At 34.7% G+C, this 27,255-nt stretch overlaps 2 protein-coding genes and 1 pseudogene across 4 annotated transcripts; 1 reads left to right on the forward strand and 2 right to left on the reverse strand.

The window, feature by feature from the left end:
- The first annotated feature begins 61 nt into the window (after positions 1 to 61).
- On the forward strand, positions 62 to 10,019 carry LOC115958037 (annotated as a pseudogene).
- Positions 10,020 to 14,755: 4,736 nt separating this feature from the next.
- LOC115957840 (COBRA-like protein 10) lies at positions 14,756 to 18,395 on the reverse strand. 2 transcript variants are annotated; one of them, XR_004084412.1, is made up of 3 exons: positions 17,489 to 18,395; positions 15,094 to 16,573; positions 14,756 to 14,995 (listed from the first exon to the last, which is right to left on the reverse strand). XR_004084412.1 is itself a non-coding variant. In XM_031076172.1 (2 exons), exons 1-2 carry the CDS (start codon positions 18,078 to 18,080, stop codon positions 15,147 to 15,149), a joined length of 2,019 nt encoding a protein of 672 aa, XP_030932032.1. In that variant the 5' UTR covers positions 18,081 to 18,395; the 3' UTR covers positions 14,756 to 15,146. The 2 variants fall into 2 exon arrangements, 1 of the variants encoding a protein (XP_030932032.1); XM_031076172.1 differs by having other exon boundaries at positions 14,756 to 16,573.
- A 1,558-nt stretch (positions 18,396 to 19,953) lies between these two features.
- Positions 19,954 to 25,586, reverse strand: LOC115954650 (DDRGK domain-containing protein 1-like). 2 transcript variants are annotated; one of them, XM_031072562.1, is made up of 9 exons: positions 25,524 to 25,586; positions 24,435 to 24,572; positions 24,170 to 24,278; positions 23,118 to 23,221; positions 22,513 to 22,614; positions 22,259 to 22,420; positions 21,736 to 21,792; positions 21,428 to 21,464; positions 19,954 to 20,476 (listed from the first exon to the last, which is right to left on the reverse strand). In XM_031072562.1, the coding sequence occupies exons 2-9, from the start codon at positions 24,552 to 24,554 to the stop codon at positions 20,271 to 20,273; spliced, it is 897 nt and encodes a 298-aa protein (XP_030928422.1). In that variant the 5' UTR covers positions 24,555 to 24,572; positions 25,524 to 25,586; the 3' UTR covers positions 19,954 to 20,270. The 2 variants fall into 2 exon arrangements, with proteins under 2 accessions (XP_030928422.1, XP_030928423.1); XM_031072563.1 differs by lacking the exon at positions 25,524 to 25,586 and adding an exon at positions 25,409 to 25,497.
- Between the last annotated feature and the right edge of the window lie 1,669 nt (positions 25,587 to 27,255).

Here is a 27,255-nt window from a genome sequence, read left to right on the forward strand (position 1 = left end):
CAAATTCATGAAACTTTCTCTCTGTTGCTTGCAATGTCTATTACTGAAGTTTCTATTTTTAATCCGCTTATGCAGTCTGGTAAAACATTAAGTGTAAGGAAATGGCAGGCTGCATTTACTCCAGAAGGGTATCTGGATATCAGCAAGACTCTAAGTCGAATCCATCGTGGGGTAAGTGCCTCTTAATAATTCAAAACCATCCAAAAAGTGTGTTTAAGTTTATTTTTATTTGAAGACTATGAAAGTCAGCTTGCACCAGAGCATCGCTATCATTCTTAGTTGATATATAAGATTAATAGCCAAGAGCCTTGTAGCTCAACTGGCACTTCCTAATGTTCCCAACAAAGAAGTCCAGGGTTCAAAACCCCTCCCATTGTAACTATCAAATTATCAAAAAAAGATGTTTAAGATTAATATAGTATCTTGAGAAGCCCAGAAAATCTCTTCTCTTTAAGTCAGGCTTGAATGTTGAACTGTGGAATTAACAAACTTACTCCCTTCGTATTAGATAATATAGCCACTTTTTTCCCGTTCTAAAATAAATTTCCTGGATAGGTAAACATGACTTGCAGATCCTTAAGGGATATCTGCTTCTTATAATATAAACCCTTGTGGGGGGAAGATGCCATTTGATCCAAAGATCAATGCATTGGATAATATGAATGCCTCAAAACATATTGTTGCTCCTACTAGCATAGTTGACCACCTTTCTGCACACTCCTTGCCCATGTAAGGTTTACTAATCAGGTTGAGGAGTTCAATGACCCTCGGAATTGGAGATACTATCAAGTCAAAGTAATTTACTTAATAAATGATTGTGCACATCATAATGATTATACTTCCTTTTCTGGCCTTCATGACCTCCCTAAACACTTGCAGTAATAAGCATTGCTTCCTTAATTAGTCATAAATATAGTGTGCTGTAGTCTGCTGTGGTGTCACTACTAGTCTCTCATCTAAATGCAAATTTCTAAAATAGTTATTTGAACAAAGTGCGTTTGTAAATTCATTAGTATAGGAAAATATTGTATTTGATATATGAGCAAAAGTTGTAAAGAACAAAGATATCTCTAAATATACAAATGTTAAAAGAACATTGGAGAAGCTAATAAAGTGTAATAATGATATTATAAACTAATTTCCTAGTCATTCAACTTAACTATCTTATCGATCTTGTCTAGGCTACATTTATCCTCTGACCACACTGTCAGTAAAGTTTCTAACATCTGCTCTATATAACATATCTGATTTTATTATTATTCTGTTTGATTTTCTATGCACCTGGACTACTTGACTTGGTTCTTTTGTTCTGACAGCTCTAAATGAAGTTTGAAGTTGTTCTGCCAATTTAGTTTAGACTCATTCTAAGTTGTGTTTCTTTCTATCTTGGAGGAAAAAATCACCTAGATATTCTTCACCATGATAATGTTCCTTTCATGTGTTGTGGCTAAAACCTATGTCATTTATAAATTAATCACCCTTGAGGTAGATGCTATCAATATGGAGCTCAATTGCTTTGTAAAATCTATAGATTTGTCTTATGTGAACAAACACCCAATGTAATTCGTTAAGGGTCTCAATAAAGCTTTTGAATCATTTTTATGGAAGTTGTTTTAATGATGGTTAGATGATTAAATTTTCCTTTTCCTAATTGTTCATGTTTTGGGGACAAATAGTAACTGTGGAATTAGAGCCATAAAAAAAAAAAAAAAATATATATATATATATATATATAAAAAAAACCTCTACTTAAAAGATTAAATCCCATGAGTTGGGCCCCACTTATTAAGGGGGGATTCTAGGCCCACATGTGAGAGGAAGTGTTATAAATTTTTTTTTTTATTGAATTCATCATTTCCAAATAGTATATGTGTACTTGAGCAATCCTTTTACGGAATCTTCTCTATTTCTTCATTTTGTAGATATTTTCTTTTTCATGAGTTCATTTTTGTTTTTCCATTCATAAAGGAAACAAAGCTGTGAGGGTTGGTGCTTATTATAATTATTTTCCAAATTAGGGGGTACATCCATCAATTAGAGGAGAAGTATGGGAATTTCTACTTGGTTGTTATGATCCTCAGAGTACATTTGAAGAACGTGAGCAGATACGGCAACGTCGAAGGTAGTCCAATTTCCTTTTCCATGAAATCCATAATTTAGTTTCTTAAGGTTTGTAATGGGTAGCACAGTTTCTTTCTTTTCTTTTAATTATAAATTGTATCACATGGGGGAATTAATGGTGAAGGGTTAGGGAGAGCTTAAGGGTGTTGTTGCTTGAAGGATCAAATGAGTGATTAAGTTCAATTTTCTTTTGGGCCATTTAATTGTCCTCTTTTATGTGCTAGATAATATATTCCCTTTTTCCTATGTTTTTCAAGAGATAAGCATCAATTTAGATTTAAAACTAAATTTTTTTTTCCCAAACAATCAAATTAAAGTGACAAAAGCACAGGTGATTATTATCAGTCTTAACCTGTAAAAAACTAACAACAATTATTTATACCTATAGCATAGGCATCCTTTTTTTAAAGTTATTATTCTGTTATTTTTGGATCCACTGTAAGTTTTATCCTTTAAGCATTCAATATATATATATGAAGAGTTCAAAGTTTGCTGTACCATCTGCTGATATTTTAGAGACTATCCATTTCGTAAATCTTATGTCTACTCCTTCAGAATGCAATATGCTAGGTGGAAGGAAGAGTGCGGCCAAATGTTTCCTGTAGTTGGAAGTGGTAGATTTATCACAGCGCCCGTAATCACTGAAGATGGTCAACCCATTCAAGATCCATTAGTGCTCTTAGAAACAAACCCAGACAAGGGACAGGCTTTACCTCCTGATGACAATGGTGGGGCAATTGTTGGAGGCAATGGTTTGGAAACAGTGAAGGATAAGAAAGCAATCCAGTGGATGCTGACTCTGCATCAAATAGGTTGGTGGTATTCTTTAATTAAATGCTCATGTCTTTTGTGTTAGGGCAAAATTTGTATTTACCTTTCTGCATAAGCTCGCATTTTGATGATTGATTTAGCTTGTAAAGTACTTATTATATGGAACATTATCATTAGACATTTCAATTGGTGATGATCACAAATTGATCTCAGATGAATGCATCTTGGGGATGAGATTGTCATCTAAAATCCTTTGTTACAATTTGAAAGAAAATACAATCTCAATACAGTCAGCATAAATTCTAGTTGCCTGGAATCTTCCAGTGTTCAACTCTCTTTTGCTAAATTTGTGCTATGAAATTTAAATGTCAATTTATTTCTAGAGAATTTCTGTCATTCTTATTTTGCAATTTTGCTTCAATGTTTTTTGAGTTGTTTCAATTACTTATTCTGTGATCACTTTGTATTACTTCATTTGTCCCATAATCAGTTACTTTTCCAATTTTGCTTGTTTGTTAATGTCTGTCCCCTGTCAAAAAGTCAAAGTTTAATTTTATGTTCCCTTTTTATTGTTATTTTGAAGCTTCCACCATTCATCAATACTTAACTACAATAATAAATAATAATACAATGGCAAGCACATACAAATATTTTGAATTACTGAAGCAATTAAGGAACCTCCTTAAAATGTGCATTTTTTTTCATAAGTGACACTCATTGTGGGATGGATGGAGTAATGGTTTTTTATTATATATTATGATTCAAAGTTTTTGTACAGATTTCCAAATTTGATTTAATTAGCATGCATTTGACCTTCATTTCTTATGTGGGTGTAATTGATGCCAATGAAATTAAATTACTGTTCAACAAATCAAGATTGCATATGAATCACCAAGTTTGTCAATCTTTTCTGCTTGTAATGCTGTAGTTCTTAGTTGTTTGAAGTTTGAGCATTGATTAATTTTTTGGTGTAAAACCATTGCAATATGTTTATTTGGAATTTACTTGCATATAGTAAATTAGAGCATTGTTGTATTTAGTTATAAGAGCATGTTTTTACTCATAGATTTATTTTTTGATGAATTTTCTGGTTGGCTTAATATTAATGTCAGGTCTTGATGTGGTTCGGACTGATCGGACATTGGTGTTTTACGAGAAGCAGGAAAACTTGTCAAAACTTTGGGATATTCTTGCTGTTTATGCCTGGATAGATACAGATGTCGGTTATTGTCAAGGTGGGTGATTCAAACGGATAGCTAATGTGTCGTTAAGGGCTTGTTCAATCAAATGATGAGTCACGTTGCTTTGTTGGAAATCTGCTTGATCCATTATATTGCCGTGATCTCCATTTTCCACTACCATTAGCTCTGCCACCCAGTAATTATTAACTTTGTTCAATAAGGGACTGTAGCCTGTAGCTTAAATTGTCATGGGTTTGAGTAGATATGATGTTTGCACCATAAAAGAGTGAAAAATACTGAATATGAATACTGTTTATTACATGCTTGAAATGTTATGAAATAATTTTTCAACATCTATGGCTAGGGACACAAATCTGGTGGACTACTTTTAGTATAAAGTGTGTACAAAACTAGCATGATCGTCTTCTTTACAATGCTCTCGTAAATGCTACTTGTTTAATTATAACATTTGAATGGAAAAATAATGAAAAACATGATTTGCAAATTGGGGTCCATTTGCCAATGGATCTTGATAATATGTTTCTCCATGCTCTCATGGCATTTTCATGACATGAAATCATCAGAGATGAGGTCCAGGAAGCTCCTTAGATCCCTCTTTCTCTATTAGTAGGTAGAGAGAATTGTCCAAATAACCATTTTTTTACATTGGGGTCCATTTTCCTTTAATTTCTTTTCCATTGTATCTAAATAAATGGCATATCAGGAAAAAAATTTTTATATATATATATATATATATTTTTTTTTTATATTCACCCAATATCAGCTCTCTGTTATGTTCCATTATACTTGTAGTAATGTTTTTTTTCTAAGGTTCAAGAGTTGGAAAAACCTTTGATTCTTTCACTTGTTTATTAAGGGAAGAATAATAATCATTGATGTAGTCTACTTATATTGTTACATGTGGGTCTAGCATTCTTATCTAAATATATATATATATATATATATCTCATTGAAATTCTTCTCATTTACATTCCTTCCTTGCATAGCAAGAGGTAACAAAAATTTACATAATTATTGCAACACAATATTGGATCTTCTATCTAAACTTTATGACAATACTGAGCAGGAATGAGTGACCTCTGCTCCCCCATGATAATTCTTCTTGAAGATGAAGCAGATGCATTTTGGTGCTTTGAACGGTTGATGCGCAGATTGGTACTTTTTTGCCCCATACAATTTTTTTGTTGGTCATAATATTTCACTTTAAGTAGTGTACTTTAGTTATTATTTAGATATCTCCTACTATGCAAAATGGCTTGCTTTGGGTGGAAAATTTTGTAGGCCATATTATTTCACTTTAAGTAGTGTACTTAAGTTAAATATTCTCTGTTTACAAGTAACCACACTATGTTCCATTCTATATAATCTGTTAACATATTGTTCTTCCAGAGCTGGAATTTTTTTTTAGATTAATCGTTTTTGTTTCTAATTTTAATTCCAGTTCCTTACAATATGTGTTCTTGTTTTAAAATTATAGCGAGGAAATTTCAGATGCACTGATAGCTCTGTTGGAGTGGAGGCACAACTTAGTAATTTGGCTGCAATTACTCAAGTTATAGATCCAAAACTTCATCAGCACTTAGGTATTGCCTTCAAATTTTGTTTTCTCATTCTTTATATTTAGCTCATAATCAATGTCATATATCAGTTAATAAAGTTTTTGTCCCTGTCAGTATAAACATTATATTGCAGTTGTTGTTTTGTAACTCATTGTTATTAATAAAAGATATAAGAGTTTGGTGGAAGAATTATTGACCTTTGAGCATTGCTGCCGAACATAAGCTGAAAATCAGCATTCAGGGGCAATTGTGAAACCATCATAAAACGAAAATTTTATTGAATGGAAAGGACACTCAATTAGACAGGGTGAAGAGAGCCACTAAAAAATTACAATATAAAGTTGATAAGATCTACAATTTAAATAGGTATAGAAAGCACTCCAAAGACAGTAGACCACTCAAACAAAGTTTGCAAGAAAAAAGATTTGGTCTCAAAGCTTTACAGTTCCTCTCTCCAGCTTGCCCACATAAAGCAAGAGGAGCAGCATTCCAAGTAATGCTATTTTTATGCCAGCAAAACTGCTCTGCAGGGACCAACTAAAAACATATTTTCCACATTCTTTGGCATCATCCACTGAACCCCAAATGCATAAAAAGGAAAGGACCATAATTCTCTTGCTTTAGAGAAATTCTTGGCAAAGGGAGTTTCCTTTGGCTGTATGGACTTGAACTGTGAAATTTAAGTGAGAAACTAAAGGCAAGAGTATTAGGGGATATTTTCAAGTGATTTTATTTTATTTTTTTGGGGGGGGGGGGTTGAGTTATTGATGGGAGGAATTCTCAAATTTTTTAAATTGCCTTTATGGCTGGAAGCTCATAATCAATGTCTTTGTAGTTTTTATTTACTTTCATATGCTACCCAAAAGTAAGAAAACTAAAATTTATTGCCCAATATCTATTTTGAAGTTATAATATATGAACTAGGGTGAGGAAGAAAAACATCATGTACTTCAGCATAGTTTTTTAATTAATAGTCTGCCAAGACAAAGCAACTCAACCATTGCTATGCTGTTAACTGGTGTAGATGCAGCTCTCAGCTATAACATTGTAATTATTTTTCTTTTTTCTTTTTTAATATAAGCTAACATTGTAATTCTTTAGGAGTACCTCATGTAAACACCCTGTGCACATGATGTAGTTCCTCTTCATTAACAAAAACGTTTTACTAATAAAAAAAAATAGGGCCATTTAATGGTTTATTTATTTATTTATTGTATTATAGCACTATATCCTATAGTATTATGTCAATAGTTCAATATTCCCCTTGTGACAATATATTTTATATTTCTTGCACATCCCTTCATTTAGTTCTCAAGAAAGAAAGTAATAGAAAAGCATGTCTTTTGATTTTGGAGCACAGAGACACTAGGTGGAGGTGATTATCTATTTGCTTTTCGGATGCTCATGGTTTTGTTTCGTAGAGAATTCTCTTTCGGTGACTCATTGTACCTTTGGGAGGTAGGATTCAACTTCAACTGTATCTTTTTCCTTCTTTTTTTGGGAGTTCAACTCCTGTCTGGAGGGTTTAAAACTGTTCCTCAAAGACCAATTTTAACCTTCAATATTCTTAAATCTCAGGTTTCTCTTCCAAATGTTTTGTGATGTGATTCTAATATTTAAGTAATTGTTTGCTGATTATTTTGGTCTAATCTAAATTAAAGTTTAAAAGGCTTATATAAGGATATGGTTAGTGTTCTTTAGAAAACACAGAAAGTTGTTACAGAAATATTGCATGGATAATCATTCAAGACTTATCTTTCACCTAAATATAACTGGTCCGTGATTAAAAGCCAAGAGATTGTATCTAAAGTAGTGAATTGTGATGTCATTTGAAATTTTCCTGTAGGAAGGGATTGTTTATGAGTTATGACTTGATCTCTATGCATCCATTTGCTTCTCAATTGAGAGCATCCAAATGCTCTTGCCTCTATGTTGTGATCACTCTTTACATGTTCAGAATATAAGGTTTAAGCTGTGATTTATGCAGATGCATGCCATGCTTGTGGCACAAATATATTATAGAATATTGATGCAAATTGTTTAAGCTTACTGATGTGGTCATAGAATGTGATTTTTTCCCCCTGTTCCTGCGAATCGTGTCCTAGGCCCACCTATAGGCAAGCCCCCCAAAAACTCATGTATACTTGATCTGTAACCTCTTACATTAGTGCCGGGGAAAAACAAATAACATCAAATAAAATTGCTAATTTATATGGCTTTAAGAAGTGTCCAGTCAGTCAGTTTTCTGTTAAATAACTCCTTTGGGTATTTTATAATTGCTTTTATCCATTGGACTTAAGCATGCAAAAGGAAGATGCTTGTGTCTCCTTTTATTCTCACTTATTCCTTTTGTTCATTTTTATTTGTGTATGTTCATGCATGTGTCTGTGTCTATGATAGTTTTTGGGCATTAAGTTTATGGTTATATAATCTTTTTTTTAATTGTAATCACACATTGGACATTTCTGTTAATAGTTATTGTATGGTGTTTGGACTTTTTTCAGATGATGTGGGCCCTGGAATACGATCCTGACTTATTCTTATTGTATGAAGAACCTGAGTCAGCTAGTGAAAAAGCTGAGGGATCTAAAGGAAAAGCAAAGTCAAGACGTCAGTGTGGAAAATATGAAAGGGAAAATATGAAAAATGGAGCAAAGAATTCAGAAGCCCCCCTCCCAATCTCTATTTTCCTTGTTGCTAGTGTCTTAAAAGATAAGAGCACAAAGCTACTGCAAGAAGCTCGGGGCCTGGACGATGTTGTCAAGGTTAGCTTGGTTTAGAAACTCCAATATGCTGATTTACTTTAGGTCAGTCCATGGGGAAAATAAAAAATATGTAGAGAACTCAAGTGAGGAAATAGCATTCAACAAAAAAAAGAGTAAATATTGAAGTTTCTTTAATCCGGGTGAGGAAGAGTTGGGTGGGGTTGGCATAGGTGTTACAGATTGACCACCCCCGCTTCTCTTCCCCTTTAAATAAATAAATAAAATAAAAATTTAAGAGTAATGAAGCCATGAAGGTGTGCGGCAGGAAAATTCACCTACCAACCTTAAGGATTTAGAAGAATTTTCCCCTTCTCTTTGATAAAAACGTTTGTTAAAGTACAATCAGTTGCTCTTTATTCTCCTACTGATGATTAGAATAAAATTTGAAGTCCTGAGGAAACAGTAGTTGGGTACTGATGAAGCATTTTCCATGCAATTAATTATCCAGTTCTGGTAGGCATGTGCTGGAACATTGCAATTATAAGTTACTTTAGAACTTTGCCTGTCTCTGTCTAAATCATTTTTCTCCGGTTTTTTTTTAATCCTTTCCAGATATTGAATGACATTACTGGAAACCTAGATGCCAGAAAAGCTTGCACTGGGGCAATGAAACTTCACAAGAAGTATTTAAAAAAGGTAACATTCTTGTCTTGGACCTTTTTTATAGTCTTGAAATGCATTCAAAATCTTTCCTGGAGTAAGAAACAGTGAAACATGGCATAATAGGCTATAGTTTATAGAAGTGACTGAAACTGTCTAGAGTTTTAAGACTAAAAAAATAAAAATAAAAATGATCAAATTGCAAGATGTCATCTTAGCGCCAATCATTCAAAGAGTTTCACTCTGGTGCTTTCTTTGTAGTCATACCTTTTGGTAGCCAAATTTTCCTGGTTATAACATAGGAACCCTTCAAATGTAACAATTTCATGGTCAACCAACTTTTCTCTCTGCTGGTCATGTTATTAGTGGCCATACTCCATCAACCTGTTCTAAAAGGGTCCCAGAGGCTATTAAAACAAAGGATATTACGCCAGAATGAAGCCATTTTGTTGCCCTCACCATTTCTGGATAAACCAGTTGTGAAAGATTATGCTTGTATTTATACGTTTGATTTTGTACACTTTTTTCTGCCAACTGGAATCCATGGGGTAGTAATATCCTCTATTCATCAGTTGTTTGTGTTGCTTTATTAAAATGCAAAGCTCTTCCACGTATTGCTTCAATTCACTGAACAACATTGTCACTGCAGGCCAAGAAGACATAACTGTAAAGAAAGCACATGATTTTTTTCAGCCAGACAAGAAGTAATGGATGTTTTTTCCTACTTGCTGGCGATTTGATTTGGCGAGCGATAATGATATACTTTAACTTGAGATTTTGTCTGAGTTCACAGAATCGTAAGATTGCTCCAGCAGCAAACCTTCCACAGAAGTGAGTGTTGTATGTTCAAATAATCTTTCATTATTTGTATATCCAAAACAATTCTTTGCAAGATCTTACACAAATGCACTTTGTAAGCCCCTATTGTTTGTAACAATTACAAAAATACAAAAGAAAGCTGATACACAATTGAAATCCATATCAATGAAATTAATTTTATTTGCAGTGGTGTATTTTCTTTTGGGAAGTAATGTGGGAACAGGATGATTCATTTAGACAGCTAATATGCTTGCGTGGTCCAAGAAAATCAAAAGTCACAAGGCAAAACTAGAAAGAACATTGAAACTAATGATAAAAATTAAGTGTCCATTTGATACATTTTATTTTTGAGCAATGGTTATTACACATGCCATACACACGCTTGTTTTGGCTAATATTGATTTCAATTAAAAACATGCGTGCATATAGTGTGTGTGAGAGTTATTTTCCTTTATTTTTTGTGGGTTTTTAAAAAATGAACTGTTTGAAAATGTTTAAATAAAAAATAAAAAGATTAAAATTTATACTTCAAAAAAAAAATGTTGTTTTAAAAAGCCCTCCTCAAGGGTTAAAACTAGTGGCAAAATTTCTTCTAGTCAGTCTCTTATAGTGTGTGTTTGTATTCAACTTATTCACGTCCACGTTTTCTACTCTGCGTTTTTGTTCTTTTTTTTTTTTTTTTTTTTTCACGCGTTTTTGGAGTATTGCAGTTACTGTTCATTGAACAGTAACCGCAAATGGTGACTTTCTGCAGTGAACAGTGCACATGTGCACTGTTCACGGACCCACAAATTTCATTTTTTATCAATTTTTTCATTAAAAATGGGTCCTACGGCACTATTCACACATTTAAAAATTATTTTGCTACAGTGTTTTCAGTTTTCAGTTTTCAGTTTCAGCAAAATAAGTTCTATCCAAACACACCCATAATTGAATAAAAAATTTAAGATACCTAAAACCTATTGGTAATTTGGCCTACTGATAAAAGTGCATATAATGGAAATGTACATCATAGTTTAAAATAATGTCATATTTATAATAATAATAATATTAATAATACAGTAATAAAAAAGAAACTAGAGGTAAAATGTCTTACATTGCTAATTTTAAGAAGTAGAATAGGAAGGGATTTTTTTTTTTTCCTTTTTGAGAAAGGATAGGAAGGGAAACTAAAGTGCACACAGCACATTTGAGATCATTTACTTTTTTTTTGGCTTATTGGACTTTCTAAAATAAGTTGGTGAAAAGTACAATTCATCTAAAAACGAGTCTTTTAAAAATGGGACATAAAATTGAACAAGATATAAATCAACCCTGGCAAACGAACCCTAAGCATTGGGCAAAGATGATACAAAAATGCCTTTTTAAACCAAGGTTCCCAAAACGCCCCAATTAAAAAAGAACCTTCTCACATACAGGAAAAGTAGGGAAAAAAAATTGTTTATTCACTTTTTCACCTGTTCATTATAAAACTTTTTTTTTTTTTTTTTTTTTTTGTAGGAATTCATTATAAAGCTTAGAGCCATATTGTTGTAACCTTAGAAAGTTCATACTCAAATCATAGTCTTTACTTGTTGTTGAGGGCCATTTGTGAAAGTTCAGGCAGATAGAAAGGAATCCCAATAATAAGGGCAACAAAGAATTGACAAAATAGATAGCAAAAAACCATTAGGCCCAAGCGGCAGGAATAATGGATTACAGGCCCAACAAATAAACAAATGGATCTTGAAGAGGCAAGCGAGCTCAAAGAAGTCAGGAAAGAAAGAAATAGCATCTCATGGACAGTGTATGAGGTAGAAAAGCAAGAAAGGGCCACCGCAAACCCAAGGCAATGCAAACTAAGAGAGTAAGGGGTTTATGGCAGGCCCATGAACCCTAAGGATGAGAATAAGGTTATTGGGTCAGGGAAGCCCAATGAAGTTAGTAAAAAGCCCATGGGAGTGTAGAATTAGCAAATAGGCCGAGGAAGCCCAAAAAAAGTAAACGGGCCGTGGATGTCCAAAGGAAAACCCAAAGGGATATAGAAGCCCATAAGTAAAAGCAAAACAATGGCCATGACAAGCCACTGAGAAAAGGAATAAACGGCTGGCCCAAAAGAGGTCCAGCAAGATTAAGTTATTACGGCAGGAATAGCAGTTCAACATTGCAAGAAATAAAGAAAATCAAGAGTGGACCAAAGAAATGTAAGGCCCATCATCAGACAAAGCCTAGCTCTTGAATGGAGCGGAAAACCAAAGAAAAACCCACATAAAAGGTCAGAAAATACAGACGGAGAGTCCCCAGATCACGGCAAACGCATGAGCAGCAGGCAGACTCTTGGACATATCTGAAAGGAAAGCACGCGCAAGGCCCAGACACCACCAGCCTGTACCTAGCCAATATAGGACGTAGTATGGCCATGGGCCAGAGGTAAGAGGTAAATGGGGTATGGTTTGTTGGTAGGGAGAGGGGAAAAGATCTATTTTGCGGCTCCTACCCAAGCCCTTTTGGGAGGTACGTCCTGCTGAGATGACAGACTACCCAAAAGAGGCAAGGTTGAGGGGGGAACTGTTAGGTGCATGCCTTGAGGGAAAGAGAGAGAAAACATTTATACCATGGCAGGAAAGAGTGCTACGGTGGACTGAGGAATGAAACAAACCTGCCTTTGTCTGACAAGGGTGAGTGTCACATAGACTTAGTGGTCGGCAAGTACGCCCAGACCAGACAAAGGCGGTTAAGGGGCAAAGTGGTAAAACATTGGCCACGACAGGCACTATAAAAGGGCCCTTGCTGTGCCCTGAAAAAAGTATCAAAAAAACAGAGCATTCACGGAGTAAAAAGAAAACAGAGTAAAAGAAAAGAAAAAAATATAAGAAAGAAAACAGAGAAGAAAAGAGAGGAAATTGAGGAAAAATGAGAGGTAATACAATGGGCATGCACCAGTAGGTTGGTTTCCCTCTCTCCCCCTTCAAATCCTGCTCTCTTCCAAAACGTAATAAGGACTTCTTTTGGGCAATAACCATTCAGGTCTGACTCCCTCAAAACCATTAATTCCCACGGCAGGATCTTTTCCTAGGAGATTATTTGCATTGAGAAGAGGCGTTCTCCCCTCTTTAACTTTGCTTCAGCAGACCAAACTTAAAACTTGATTTATACTCATTCTTGATTAGTTCATATTATCTTCTTTCTCCTTTGCTTTCTCTGTGAATGACATTATCATGACTGTAATCATACTTTATAAGTAGGGATTACATAGCCATTTATTTAAATAGTCAGAGTACTCTGTTTTAGCTATTATTATTATATATGTCTACCGTAATTCACCTGAAACAGTTTTGCTTGCCGTAAGCCCACTCCTGGCAGACAAGGCATAGTTTGTGTACAAACCGGCCCAAGTTGAGTTACAATTGGACCGGCCCCAACTCCCTTACTTAAAAACATTCGGGCCCATTACCGCAGGAGGCAGTCCAGCCCAACGCACAATACGCAAAAAAGCCCCCCACACTTGTATTTGATTAGAATTGAATATATATGACATAATCTCATTTCTGATTAACTAAACTTACTCGGATCTATACGGTTCAAAGTACCATAATTTTTTGTCCATTGTCCTCTATTTTCTGGTACTCAGATTAAAGGTTTTCACTATATTCGGTTAGAAATGTTGTATATCTTAAACTAATTGTAATTTCATATTAATTGATGTTAATTATCATAAAGAGCTTCATATTAGAGACTCAGAAATAAGAATCTTTCTCAATTAGTAGGTTCTACTAGCTAGTAACTAGTAAGGTCTAAATTTTATTTGCTGTCTTGCTTAGAAGCCCAGTCTACCTAAATAAAGTCCTTGGTTATGACAAGTGAAATTAACTCATTTGCATCTCATTGCTCTTGCTATGAGATGCAAAAGTCTAATCATTGAAGAGGACACTCCTTCATATACTTCTTTCCTGCATATGGAAGATAGTGGATAGTCCCAAAGTAGGTTATGGAGGACTCTTTTTCAGAAAGAATTCACAGAAGTCCTGGAACGAGTTAGATTGCATCTTCAGGATTTTCAGCTTTTGTAAGATTCAATTGCTTGAAACTTGAAAGCAGTTAATGCAGCTAGTATGTCCTTCATAGCATAAGATCCTGAGTCTATTCAAACTTAATGCCAAGCTTGGGAGTGTCAAAAGAAGCCAATCATCTTATGCTCTCAACATATTTTCAGTTAACTAGCTTGGATAATTGAAAGCATATTGCCAAGAGCCTTGTAGCTCTGTGGCATTATCTAATTCTCCCAGTGAGGAAAATTAGGGTGTGAATCCCCCCTCTCACACTTCTTGCAAGAAAAACAAATTGAAAGCATATCAGACGGATTGTTACATACAATTTTGTTGATAATATGGCCACTTAGATATAGTAAAATATTCAGCCCCGAATCCTACAATGTTTTTTCTTCTCATTAGGTGGCTTGGTTAGTCGGTTAATTGAAAGCATATCACATTTTGTTTAGATTACTATTTCTTGAGAAAATTCATGTCTATAGTCTTTTCTTTTCTGCTTGCCTCGCCTTTTTGAGGTTCCATCTTCCATCATATACGCCTTGTTTAATTTAATCAATGAGCTAGACGATGAAGGCTTTACTTTTTCCATCTTCCATCATATATAACCAGTTTGTACTATGACATGTTTGATGTTCCTCTTAGTACAAGATTACTAATGTCTGCTATAAATCATATCTGTTGAGGAGACATAAAGCCATATGACTTGCCCCAGGCAGCCCCAAGCCCTACCACTTCAGCTAAATATATTTGCGAGATAGAAATTCTAAGATAAAATTTTCCGATGTGTATGAAAGGTTGAAGTCAATTCAAAACCAACATATTTGAAGACCAAAAGTTCCAAAAAATTTCACAACACTTTTTTTATAAATAAAAAAATAAGTGCTAGGAAACAAAAAGACAGTGAACCAGTCACTCTTCAGTGTAAAATATCTGTCAGATACCATGTGAATCCATCGTTATATAAAAACTACTTGCTATAATTTCATACAGATTATCATAATTTCTGTTTCAACTTGTTACATCCTCCGCATCTGCCATTGGAACCAACTGATAATAAAACAGGCCTTGAAATCCTAGTTGTGCCATTTCCTCATTTTCCATTCACCCAAGTGTAAACACATCCTCTGATGCTGAGACAAAACAATTATGATATGAGAGAAAGCATTGTACTTAGTTGCATGGAGGTGCTGAACATGTTTAACTAAATCCAAGAAATGTAAATTCTCACCAAAGCAAACTCCCTACTAGGTGGAAAGAGTTCATGCAAAAATCCCCAAATCATCATATATGGAAGTGATCCGTCATAAGCATAAAAGTCACAGCTGTGATGAATATGATTGCCAGGAAATTAACATGAGATTGGTGTCCAGAATTTCCTGGCCGGGGAATTTCTGTAGGAAGCGCACACTCTTCACCATTGAAAAGAAGTCTTGTTGGGAATCCATCACCAAGTTGTACATTGATTCCAGGTGTGAGTTTCTTTGAGAATGAAATAACTGTTTGCTGCTTGCCAGGCACTCTTGGGTCATACAATTTAGTCCCATTTGTCTCTCCCATCAAGAAATTCAAACCCTTTAACCCTTGTAAGAAGATGGTATCATTTAGGTCTGGTAAGCTGGTACCATTGAAGGAGTAAGCTTTTTCAAAACCCAGAAACGCCTTTTTCATTTGAATTGCAGTGTACCAATCCTCGAAAGGTGACTCCCCCCAGTTAAAGAGTGTAATCCGAGCTGTCCATCCACTCCTGTAATCAGTGTCAAGATGCCAATTGATGCTAACCCCACAATTGTCTGGACAAGGCATTGGTTTAGGTATGTGTTTGTGTTTGATTTTAGCCCAGGCTTTTGCTTTCTCCGTTCTGTTTACAAAAGGCACAAGAAGGGCTTCCGGTGGAAGAAGCATTGCTGCAGCATTCTGATTGCAAGTGTCTGATTCAGAACAACCACAAGCACAAGTGTTGCAAGGAATGACACTAGAATTGTAGTATGCTGAATAAGAAACACAGCATCTAGCTTGCTTAACCTTGGGACGTGTAATGTTGCATACAACTTGCCAACTTGCAACAGCACTAGTGGTAGCCGCAAGCCCACTTGGGTCAGGAAACTCTGATGGATCAACTCTGATTGGAGGGCCACACTTGTATTGCGGATTAACAACACCACTGATAGCCCATTTCTGTGGCGGATTCAGAGCAGTTCTATTCATGTCAGGAGGTAGCTTATAGACTTGCAATTGAAAAATAGACATTGATTTGCTCTTATCCATTACTTCGGGCAAGATGGTTCCATTTCTGCAGCAAAAAGGTAACTTTCCAACTTTGCTATCATTTTTTAAATAAGGAGGGAGGTCAGAAATGGTTGGCTTCTTTTCACAGTTCATGACTTGAGAGAAATCAAGGTCTGCATAGTATTTGGCAGGAGGGCCATAGACACAAGTGGCACCATCCTTTTTGTGAGTGAAGGCTCCTCTCATGCTGTAAATGAACTCTCCCCTCATCCACTCCCAGGTTAAATTCCAGTGATCAAGACGGCCTAATGGGTGGCTGTTTTCGATGGTCACTTGGGCAAGATAGTTGCCTGGAAAGGCTTGGAGCACATCATATGAGAAAGAGAGATCACCAGACTGACGAGGCAAGAATTTGGTCTTTTTAGTGGCTTTAGCCTTGTATTTTGGATCTCTTTTACAGCATACATACATCACACTAGCCCCTGGGAAACAAATTTGCACAAAGTAAGTTCAGAGATGTCTTGCATTATATGAATGCAAAATAATGCTAGCAATGTACAATGTATTCTATCGTATAAATACAAAACCGTGTTTTGATACACCTTTAAATTAGGAACATTTAATATGAATCATGAAATTGATCCATTTCAAACAAACCCGATGATACTGAAAAAGTTGTTACCGTCCAAAGTAACTTTGCTTTTTAGAAAAAACAAAGAAGCTAACATCAAGAAGAACAAAATACTTTTGATTGGATGATTGAATTGCAGGCAATGAAATTTATCAAGAGTCAGCTTTTGATAAAGTGCTATCTATTGTGCTTCCTGAGGTTGAAGAGAAGGAACCCATTTTACATCCTTGGGACCTTTTCAATGAAAGCATTTAATTTTTTCTTAATCTCTAAAAAGAATCGCATCCTATTCCTAAGAAAAAGCTGTACCTTTTCAAACTTCTGAACCATAATTTTCTGTATGTTTTTGTTTCCACAAGCATGAATATATTGAAAGAAAAGCTATATCTTTCCCTCCTGAAAATCAACTAGAAAGGCTCCTTTTCAGATTTTCTGGATAAAAATTCCTCCCCCCAAATAGTTTTTTAATAATTTGAACCTTCATATTAAGCAAGTTATTATCAAATTGAGGCTCTTGTTCATAGCTTTACTTATTCATCAGAATCCCATGTTAGATTACAAAACAAAATCACTATACGCCTAGCTAATTCCACAAAAATTTCCTTCAACACATATATAACTACATGATTAATAATTACCCTTCTCTTATAATTTTTTATCTATCAATGTTTGAAATAAAAACTTTGTTCAAAAATAAAATTTCCATTCTATAACCACATTCATGCAAACAAATATGAACCTTAAAAAAACAACAAAATGAACTTACCACGACGATGTGGTGCAGGACACTTATACCCATCATTTTCAAGCCTAATTGTCTTAGGCATTGGAACCCCAGGCGGCTTCACCCCGAACTGTGTTCCGGTTAAATCCACAACCACCTGAATCTGAGTCTCGTCCCCGGCTGTTTCAATTGCCGTCTTCAAGTCCGCATTTGGGTACCCCACCAAGTAAGTCCCGTTCCCGACCGGCGCTGGGAAATCAGTCGAGTCCATAAGGATGGCTCCGGTAGCCGTCACCAAAATCTCATTGTGTTGAAACCCAACGAACATCTTCCATGCCTTGAGCTCATCGACCCCGGCATTGAATATTATCGCCTGGGACTTAAACGACCACGCCTGCGCCGTCACATTCTTCACGCGAGGATACTCTTTCTCGCGACTGATGAAGGTGTATGTGAGAAAGATCCCATTACAGTCTTCTTGCTCGGGCGGAGGGGCAACCGTCTTGGGGTCTTCGTCGTAGTCTTGTCCATAAGAAACCTCAAATGTATAACAAAACAACACAACTAACAACAACGTTACGTAAAAGGGCTTTGCATGGTGCCATGCAATTCTCATTCCTGGTGTTTTCGTCATTGCTTAATGAGGCAATGACTTTTGTGTTTGTGTTTATGCCTTTTGTTTTGTTTTTTTTTTTTTAATTCAAAATTTTTTTTTTTTTTTTGGGGTTTGAAATGAAGAAAAAGAGCGGCGGAGGAGAGGAAGAGCAACCGCGCGAGGACGCGGGCAAGGGAGGTGTAGAGGAGTCAGAGACCCTAGAAGATTGAGAGGTGAATGGTTTAAATTTGAGAAGAGACAATGGAAGACTGAGTCAAGATAAATTCTCTTCCTCTAGTTTTAGCTTAGGATTCGGGGGAGGGGTTACAAAAGAATGTGTTGTGTCCGTGTGCATGTGTGAGTACACATTGCATGGCAATGCTTTGCATAGGAAACTTATATAGTAAGTGCTGGTTGGTTTGAAAGACATACACTCTGTCATGCTCTTTATATTCCACTTTATACTCTATCAATGACAGCTTGCTGCATATTTTTTTGACTTTCCTTATAAATAACCAACTTCTAGTATGGGAAAAAAAATCAAACACATGGCATACTATAATTAGGAGAACATAAAGTAAAACACAAAAAGTGAAACAAATGATTTATATTTCTTTTTCTGGGTAGTCATTTTAAAAATAGTTGAGGTACGTGATAGCCATTATATTCATTTTAAAAATTCCAACGGTTTCTCTTTTTCTTTTCCACCCCCCCCCCCCTTTTTTTTTTTTTTGAGAAGATGTTTCTCAAACATTTAGTTGATACATTGTAATTGATATACAATAAAAATTATAAAATAGTGATGAATTGTGAAAATGACAACACAATTAATCACAACTTACCATCCCAATAAATTTGTGATAGAAACCAAAAAATTAAACTAGCTTGAACAGGCCCAAAATGGATGTGTTTGGATCCAACTGTTTAATGAAAACAAGAATGGTTACTCAATTTGATTGCCAAGAGTTGTGACAATGGAATTTATTTATTTATTTATTTATTTTTTTTTTTTTGAGAAGAAGTTGACAAAGAAGAGAGTTGAATTTAGCATTAGCCCCTTGACTTGCTTTCTATTTTCAATAATTAAAATTTTCGCCGTCTCAAAATATAGAAATCAAATAAAGCATAATGAGATTACCAATAAATAGTCTTAAGCCGAAGTGTTCATTTGGCTATTAACACTATTGGTTTGAGATTCGTTTATTTTGCTAAAATTAAAAACTTTTTGTTGAAAGTATTGTAGATAAAAGTAAAAGTTAACTGAAATAATACAGTTGGACCAATGAAGAGTATCAAAAAGTACAATAAGACCCATAAATAATATAAAAAATAAACTAAATAGTAAAATAAGCTAACTTTTTAAGCGGGAGCCAAAAACGGTAAAATTATAATTTACATGCGTGCACGTGTAGCCAAGAGATCAAAATGCATTACGGCTTGAGTTATTGCATGGCACGGAGGTCTATGAGCAAACATGGGTCCTCGTTCCAAAAGCATCCCAGAAATTTGCCTGGATCAAACATATCTAGACCATCTCTTCCAATAAGCATTTTGCTACTTCAGAATATCATATCATCCAAAAATATTTTAGACTAATTTGCCCCCCCAAAAAAAAAAAAAAATCAAACTTATGTAACCACTTTGCAAAGACATTTTATTGAAACGGATAATTGCTAGAACTATAGTTAAGTGATTAAATTCAAAGTTGCCTAACAACTTAGACTTTTGAACGATCAATAATTTATCAATAACAATTAAGGAAAACTTCAATTAAGACTTTAACATAATACAAAAGAACACCATTTTATTTGAAAGCATAAACCTATAAATTCAAATCAATTATGATATATTAATTCTTTTAAAGTTTGTTTTTTTTAAAACTACTTTGACATAATTATATTCGACAAAAACCTACAAGAGAATAGGGTATTGGACCCTTGTTTCTTCAAATTAATCAAAACTTGTCGAGTTCTTGCCGAAGAAACATTATAAAATGTCAACACATTAGCAATGTGGAGTTTTTAAGTAAAATTTTCTCTGCTTCTTGTTTTTGGCAGAATAGTGTATAGAAGCCTAGTGTCAAACTATTGCATTTCTTCGCAGCAAAAGATGTGTGTGTTGTTAATCATGTAGAAGGCATGTACACAAAAGCGAATAAAAGCCTCTTTACTTTTTCATTGTGCACTTGGTGTACCACTACTATAAATCTATGACATAGATACACTTGGGTCAAGAGACACTGATCTCCTCCACGTTGCTGATTTCCTCAACAAACTGGGCTTTTGGCTCCAAATCAATGAACTGGTTGGACTTACTAGCTAAGTGTGAAATGCTAACCCTCCCCTGACGCTTGATATAGTCTGCAACAGCTTTCATTTCTTCCTGTGAGATGTATATGTATTTTCCTCTATCATCCATTACTCCAGAAAGTCGCCCTAAGACAAACACCAAATCCAACATCAAAATCCTCAACAGAACTGCACTGTCTTAATAAAACATGATTCAGTGTTAAAAAATACATGCACAAAAGAAGTATGACTTAAGGTATGAACAACCAGCGCATGGTAGATGTCTTTCTTTATCTTCCTTTCTATCTGTCTATGAATGAGGTGGTTTGGATATACTTTAAAACTTAATGAGAAAACAGAGGAGAAATTTTAGGATATTGGAAAGAGAATGACTGTTTGGGCAACAGACCACCTGAAACTTCTTGATTTATCTATTAGACTAGACAATAAGGTGAATAGGCAGTTGAAATGATAAGAATACTATTCATTTACAAACACCAACTATCCGAGGATTAAACCAAAGTAAATGAAAGATTCACCGAAGAAACATTATGCAGCATGACCATTCACAAGGAAAGAGAGTTTTTTTAATAAATAAATAAAAAAAAGGAGCTATTTTTTCAAAAAATCAAAGCCGGATTGTGGAGGTAGAAGTGGTGTATGACGGTCACATCCAAAACATAATGGGAACATAAAATCTGGATCAACACATGGAATAATAGAGACTACAAAACACAATATTCTATGCAGCAGAATTTTAAAGAAAACAGAAACTCTAAGATTATGCCCAAGAACAGAGAGAAAACTACAAAACAATCAAATGAGAATAGGCCAAACATAAAAGAGAACATAGAAAACTGCATTTTTTATAAAGTTCGATTATACAAACAGGTGCAAGAAGAAAAGGGGAGTTAAATTTGACATGGAAGAATTATGAAGCAGGTTTTAGACATTATATATTTCATATGATAGAAAACTCCTTCGAGATTCTAAAATGAGAAAGTAATTTAGGTTATCTTTGACTGCGAAAGTTTATTGTTTGAAAGAAGATAGTCAATACAAAAAAAAGGAAATGTGACAAGACATGACAATACATACCCATACTCTCCAGGGAGGTGATCCGATTGATACATTCCTGCATCAACCAAAAGTTGTAATTGCAAATTAGAAAGCTAAATTTTGTGTAAAACAAAGCAATGAGACAACACAAACCACAATGCATTATCCCTATCTCTTGTGTTGATAGACAGATGCAGACCTACGAGATAAACCTTAAAGACTAGTTGGACAGACAAAACATGGGTATTAATTGCTTGAAAACAGAGTGAAATCTCAATTCATCTTCACTGTCCAATAGAAACATATCAATTACAGCATCTAGAAGCATAAGGGCGGATAGAGAATACCTGAGTGCGTAACTTGAATTCTGCAGCAATATCTTCTAATTGAACACATTTGTGGTTCTGCAAGATCACATCAAACAAGTTGAAAAATGAAAAATAAAACATAAAAATCTGCCCATCATCCTTTGACATATCTGTAAAATGAGTCCAAACATTATTATTGCATATGTTAGTAAATATTCCCTACCCCTTAAGTACTTTCAACACTCACTTATTGTCAATGCACCCTAGCTCAAATGGCACCTGCTCCCCTTGTAAGACCAAGGTGGAGGGTAAGGTTGTGGGTTCAAGACTCACTAGGTGCATGTGGAATTGACCAATAAGAAAAAAGGTATTTTTAACACTCGTGAAATATATTTACTTATCATATGAAACTATCAATTAAAGAGACTGAGTTTGTAATTAGAGGTTTCTTAACACATACAAATATAAATCTTGAGCTACAATTATAAAACTTGTATGCTCGTCATGAAATAGAGAACAAAGTCTCCAAGAGGAATCTATCAAGTCTGGGACTAAAAATTACCTTTATGTATTCAACGAAATGAGAAAGCATGTCCTGATTTCCATCCTGCACTTCATTCTCTGTAGTACCTTCAGCATCAATTGAAATTTCACCTTTCCACTTCTCAAACTCTAATGCAGCAGCTTCCTCCTCCCTGGCCTTTCGAGCCATGGCTTCTTCTTCCTATATGAGCCATGGCAAAATTCCTCAACAAGGAATCCCACATTTTCCCACGTGCACACACACACACACACAAAAAGGAAGTGATCACTTACCAGCATACGCTCATTTGCCTCACGTTCCTCATCCTTCCTCCTTCGCATTTCTGCATACCGGTCCTGTTTAGTTAGCCTTGACTCTCTTGCAGCTTGTTCAGCCTTCATAACAATCATGAGGAACTCAGAACAAGAAGATTCTGATTATACAAATATAAATTTGAAACACAGTTCAACTGAACCAAGTACCCATATATCTTCAAATAAATATTAAATATTAAAATATTTACAAGGCTAATACTTCTGATGTTTTCAGAAGCTCATTTCATTCATGATCCTCACCAGTTAATGAGAAATTCGAGAATTACTTAGCTACCACAACATTCTGATTCCCATAAAACTTAAACCTCAAACCTCAATCAAGACAATGGAAAGATAGCTCTGGTTCTAAATCTTAATACTGTTCATTAGACTATAATCAGATATAAGGGTAGATAGTTATGGCGAGCAAGGATTACTTGCCCATAACCACAATATTGATGTCAAATTAAAGATTAATAATAGCTGAAAACCATGTATAAAGATTAAAAAAATAACTAAAAAAATTATATAAATTAAATACATAAAAATAAATAAAGAAATAAAAACAGGGACAGAAAATGTACCTGGCGTTGTGCTTCACGCTCTTGCCGTTTCTTTTCCTTTTTCGTTGATGCTTTGGCCTCATACTCACCCGCAACAACTTCTTCATCACTTTCAGCAGCAGTTTCTGCATTCAAATTATGAATGATTACTTCACAATACAACACCAAATTTCCAACATACATAAGGTAGATATGGAAAGCAAAAGTCAAGTCCTATAAGCACACCTAGGATCAGAAATAACCAATAAGATGAAAAAGTACAGTGAAACAAAGCACACAGGCAGTGTGCTATGATACCAGCAGATATCTAAACTAAAAGGCAATGAAAGTACAAAAATCAAGTAAATCAGGAAAAGAACTGAAAGAAGAAACAACCTACGTAAATTTTTTCTTTTATATAGTACTTACATAAAACTTTGTAACAATGACCTAACTCCTAAGACATTAAATGCTTTGACCAGCACAAGTAATGAGCTTCAAATTGTGTGAATTTCCATTACTTGTGGAAGAATGCCATGATGACAGCCTTATGAAAAATTATCATCTCAACCCAACTCAATAATGGCATAGGTCAACCATATAACGTCTCTTAGAACAGGCAAATATATCTTTTCAATTGACTCTATCAATGTCCTTGTCTTGGCCTCAAGTTTGAAGAATCTATGAACAGATAAATCAATTAGACCTCTAAAGAGCAGTCATAGGCCTTGCAGAACTATACAATTTATTCTCAAATCTCAACTGCCTTTGCCTCATAAGATCCCCATTTACTTCAACCTCAATGTTCTCACATTACATTAATTCCCTTTTTGGTCCTTCCCTGTCTTGCTAATTATCCCACCCAAAAACCAAATATCTGAAGACATACTATTTCTTGACTACCCAACATCAGACACTGTAGAGTATACATTGAATTCACAATTCAATTAGAACCATCCATCCAATTAATGTGAGAAAAACAGTTCAAAACTTCACATAACAGTACCAAGAGCAACAACAAAAATCATACAATTTCTCATTTACAGAAGTGGAAACAAAAAGAAAAAAGACATCAAATACACCACTCTACAAACCTTCAACACTTGCTGCTGCTGCAGCTGTTGATGTGCTAGCTCCAGCAGCGGGTCTCCGACGCATTCTACGAGCACCAGTAGCGCGTACAACTGTTTCCCTCCTTGGAACCTAAACTTCATAACAGATTAAAAGATCAAATAGAAAGCTTACAGTGGAACAAGAGAAAAGCCATAATTCCACAGACTTCTAAATTCTAATCTTCCATCAAACATCAAACACTTAAAACTATAAAACATGCTTAATGTGAAGAGGAGGAAACCATACCTCACGCTCTTCTTCATTTTCATCTTGTGATTGAGAATCCCGACGGCGTTTCCACAGGAAGAGTGGAATTAACGCAACAATAAGAAGCATAGTAAGAATCCCAACAAAAAGGTCCTCCATCTTTCTTTAAATCTCAAGCTGCCATTAACAACATTACAATGAGCCCACAGATAGACCCAATATATAAAAATCCAAAACAGTCAATTATATACCCATTTTCATAAACTGTGCAAACAAAATTAACATCCCTTTTAACTAATCGTCTACTATTACACAATAAAAATTCATACAATGAGCCCATATATAGAAATCCAACACGGTCGCTTATACATTGAAGAGATATTCAATTTCACAAACTGTGCAACCAAATTTAACATCCCCTTCCACTAAACATCTATTACAAAATAAAATTTCATACAATGAGCCCACATATAGACCTATCATATAAAAATTCAACACGCTCACGTATTCATTGAAGAGATTTGCAATTTCAAAAACTATGCAAACAAATTTAACACCCCCTTTCACTAAAACATCAATTACCCAATAAATTTTCATACGTTTCCACCTAAGATTGACTAGCTAATTTTATATTTCATTATTTAGCAGCTAAAATTTAGCTAAGGATTTCAAAAATCAATAACTAATCAAAACGAAGCTATGAAGCAATTGATAAGAAGAAAATGGATACAATTTCAAGATTTGGAAAAGCGAATGGAACAGTGAAAGTTACACTGCGTTTGATTCCTCAGAAAATAAATCAAATTAAAAATTCAATTTTTTTTGGGTACAAAGATTAATTTAAAATTCTTATTATTTGAAGCTGGAAAATTAAAAATAAATAGGATCTACAAATAGAGTTTTGACTCAGATAGACTTATGCTTCGTTTGGTTTCTAAGAAAATACACGAAAATAAAAAAAGAAAAATTTAATTCAAAACGAGAATTTCGGCCAAGTTGAGTTTTGGGCTGACCTTTTAATTTCTCGGGAACCAAACGGAGAGGCTAGGGTTTCATAATTTTATTTCCGATTTTAAATTAAACAAAATTGTTTAGAATAAAGTTAAAACTTGGCGAACATTTACGTACCTTGGAAAAGTGTTGGAGAAGAAAGTGAGAGAGCGACGGTTTCAGAGGGAGACACAATCAACATTCAACAATGTCGAAGAAGTTATGGAAAAATGAAAAACAGGGCTGAAACGGTGTCGTCTTGATACACAGTCCCCATGTATAGTGGCTTCTCTACGACTAGTAGCAAAACCCTTTTCTTTTAGTAAACGATTAGTCGGATAAGCGTTGACGTTTGTAGAAGTATGGGCTTGTTTAAGGCATCAATAAGTGTACTAGGACACTATTTTTTCACAATTTCTTTAGCAGCTATTGAAAATTTCTTTTATTTTATGATACGTTGTGGTTGGTGTATAACAAAAATAGTGTTAATAATAAACCTATGCAAAAATAAATTGGATTACTTACTTCTCACAGACATTACTTAGTTCTCTAATCTAGATTTGGAGATAAATTGGATTTCTTGTAAGAGAATGCAAGAGCACGATCAAGATATATATTGGAGAGTGCTGATATTTGATCTTTCTTTGTGACTTTCATCTAACAATGTCTATGGTTCTCTGTGATTCCTATTAGAACCAACAGTAGTCTGACTAGTATTGTTAAAAAATCTCATCCAATATCCATTATTATTGTTATAGAAAATTTCATTAACATAAATATTGAGATTTGGGCTAATGCCAACCAGATCCAATACATTTCAAAACTGACCAATTGAATGCTTAAAGCCAATCTAGTCCCTACACATGGTTAGGTCCATTAGTCATTTTTCTCAACTATTTTAAGGACCAAGTTGGGTTTGGTTATGAAATGTCTTAAAAATGATTGGTATTAGCCCAAACATTAAAATATATTAATGGAATTTAGCCTTATTGTTCACATGGAGTCGTCAACAAAGAAGTCTTTATCTCTTTGATGACTAGAAGTTGTAATCAAGTCGACTATTGAATGGGAGATTTCCTATGTAAAAACAAATATACATCCTAGCATACGTGTGGACCTTTCAAAAACCTGTCCTAAGTTACTGGTTGGACATCTTGAAAAGAGTTTTTCTCTACCCAATAAAAAAGTTTGAGTTCTAACTTCTAAGATTAAGAAGTTGGGGCTCAATGGTAGGAAACTCTTGAAAGCCTCATAACAACTCAAAGGTTCAAGTCTTAGCTCTTGCAACCTAATCCACTACAGATTGTGGCACACCCCCTCTCATTCTTCACCAGATTTTTTAGAAGTCATTTGAAGAAATTCATTCAAATCTGTCAAAACTTTAAGTTTTATTAGAATCAAGCTCAAAAACCTCTAGAAACTTCAAAAAATCATTGAAACTCTATTGATCAAGCCTCTAAAGCCATGAAGAACTTCCATTAAAATGCAAATTTTTGCCTAAAAAGCACTCGAAGAAATTCATTCAAATCTTTCTTCCAAAACTTGAAGTTTTATTAGAATCAAGATCAAAAACCTCCAAAAACTTCAAAAAATCATTGAAGTTCTATTGATCAAGCCTCTAAAGCCTTGAAGAATTTCCATCCAAAAGCCTTTGCATTTGAAGAATCTTCAACGAACTTGAAGAACATTCAAAGAACTCGAAGAACAACAAAACTCTAACAAGTTCAAAACTAGGAATTCGTTGTGAACACCTTTTGATCCATCTTCCAACCAAAGTAGAGAAGATTTCATGTTCAAGTCATGACTACGAGAGGATAGAATCAAAGGATCTTTCTTATGTAAAAGAATTAAAACAAAAAATTGTACTTAC

This window comes from Quercus lobata, chromosome 8 (genome assembly GCF_001633185.2).
Source record: "Quercus lobata isolate SW786 chromosome 8, ValleyOak3.0 Primary Assembly, whole genome shotgun sequence".
NCBI lineage: Eukaryota > Viridiplantae > Streptophyta > Magnoliopsida > Fagales > Fagaceae > Quercus > Quercus lobata.

Bases quoted from the DNA above. Each gene is read 5' to 3' on its own strand.
- LOC115957840 (XM_031076172.1), bottom strand. From the start codon at position 18,080: ATGACGAAAACACCAGGAATGAGAATTGCATGGCACCATGCAAAGCCC. The intron at 16,574-17,488 runs GTAAGTTCATTT...TTTGTTTCCCAG, and splicing joins TCCTGCACCACATCGTCGTG to GGGCTAGTGTGATGTATGTA.
- LOC115954650 (XM_031072562.1), bottom strand. From the start codon at position 24,554: ATGGAGGACCTTTTTGTTGGGATTCTTACTATGCTTCTTATTGTTGCG. The intron at 22,421-22,512 runs GTAAGTGATCAC...TGGCTCATATAG, and splicing joins AGGCAAATGAGCGTATGCTG to GAAGAAGAAGCCATGGCTCG. The intron at 21,793-22,258 runs GTAATTTTTAGT...GTGATCTTGCAG, and splicing joins ATTTCGTTGAATACATAAAG to AACCACAAATGTGTTCAATT.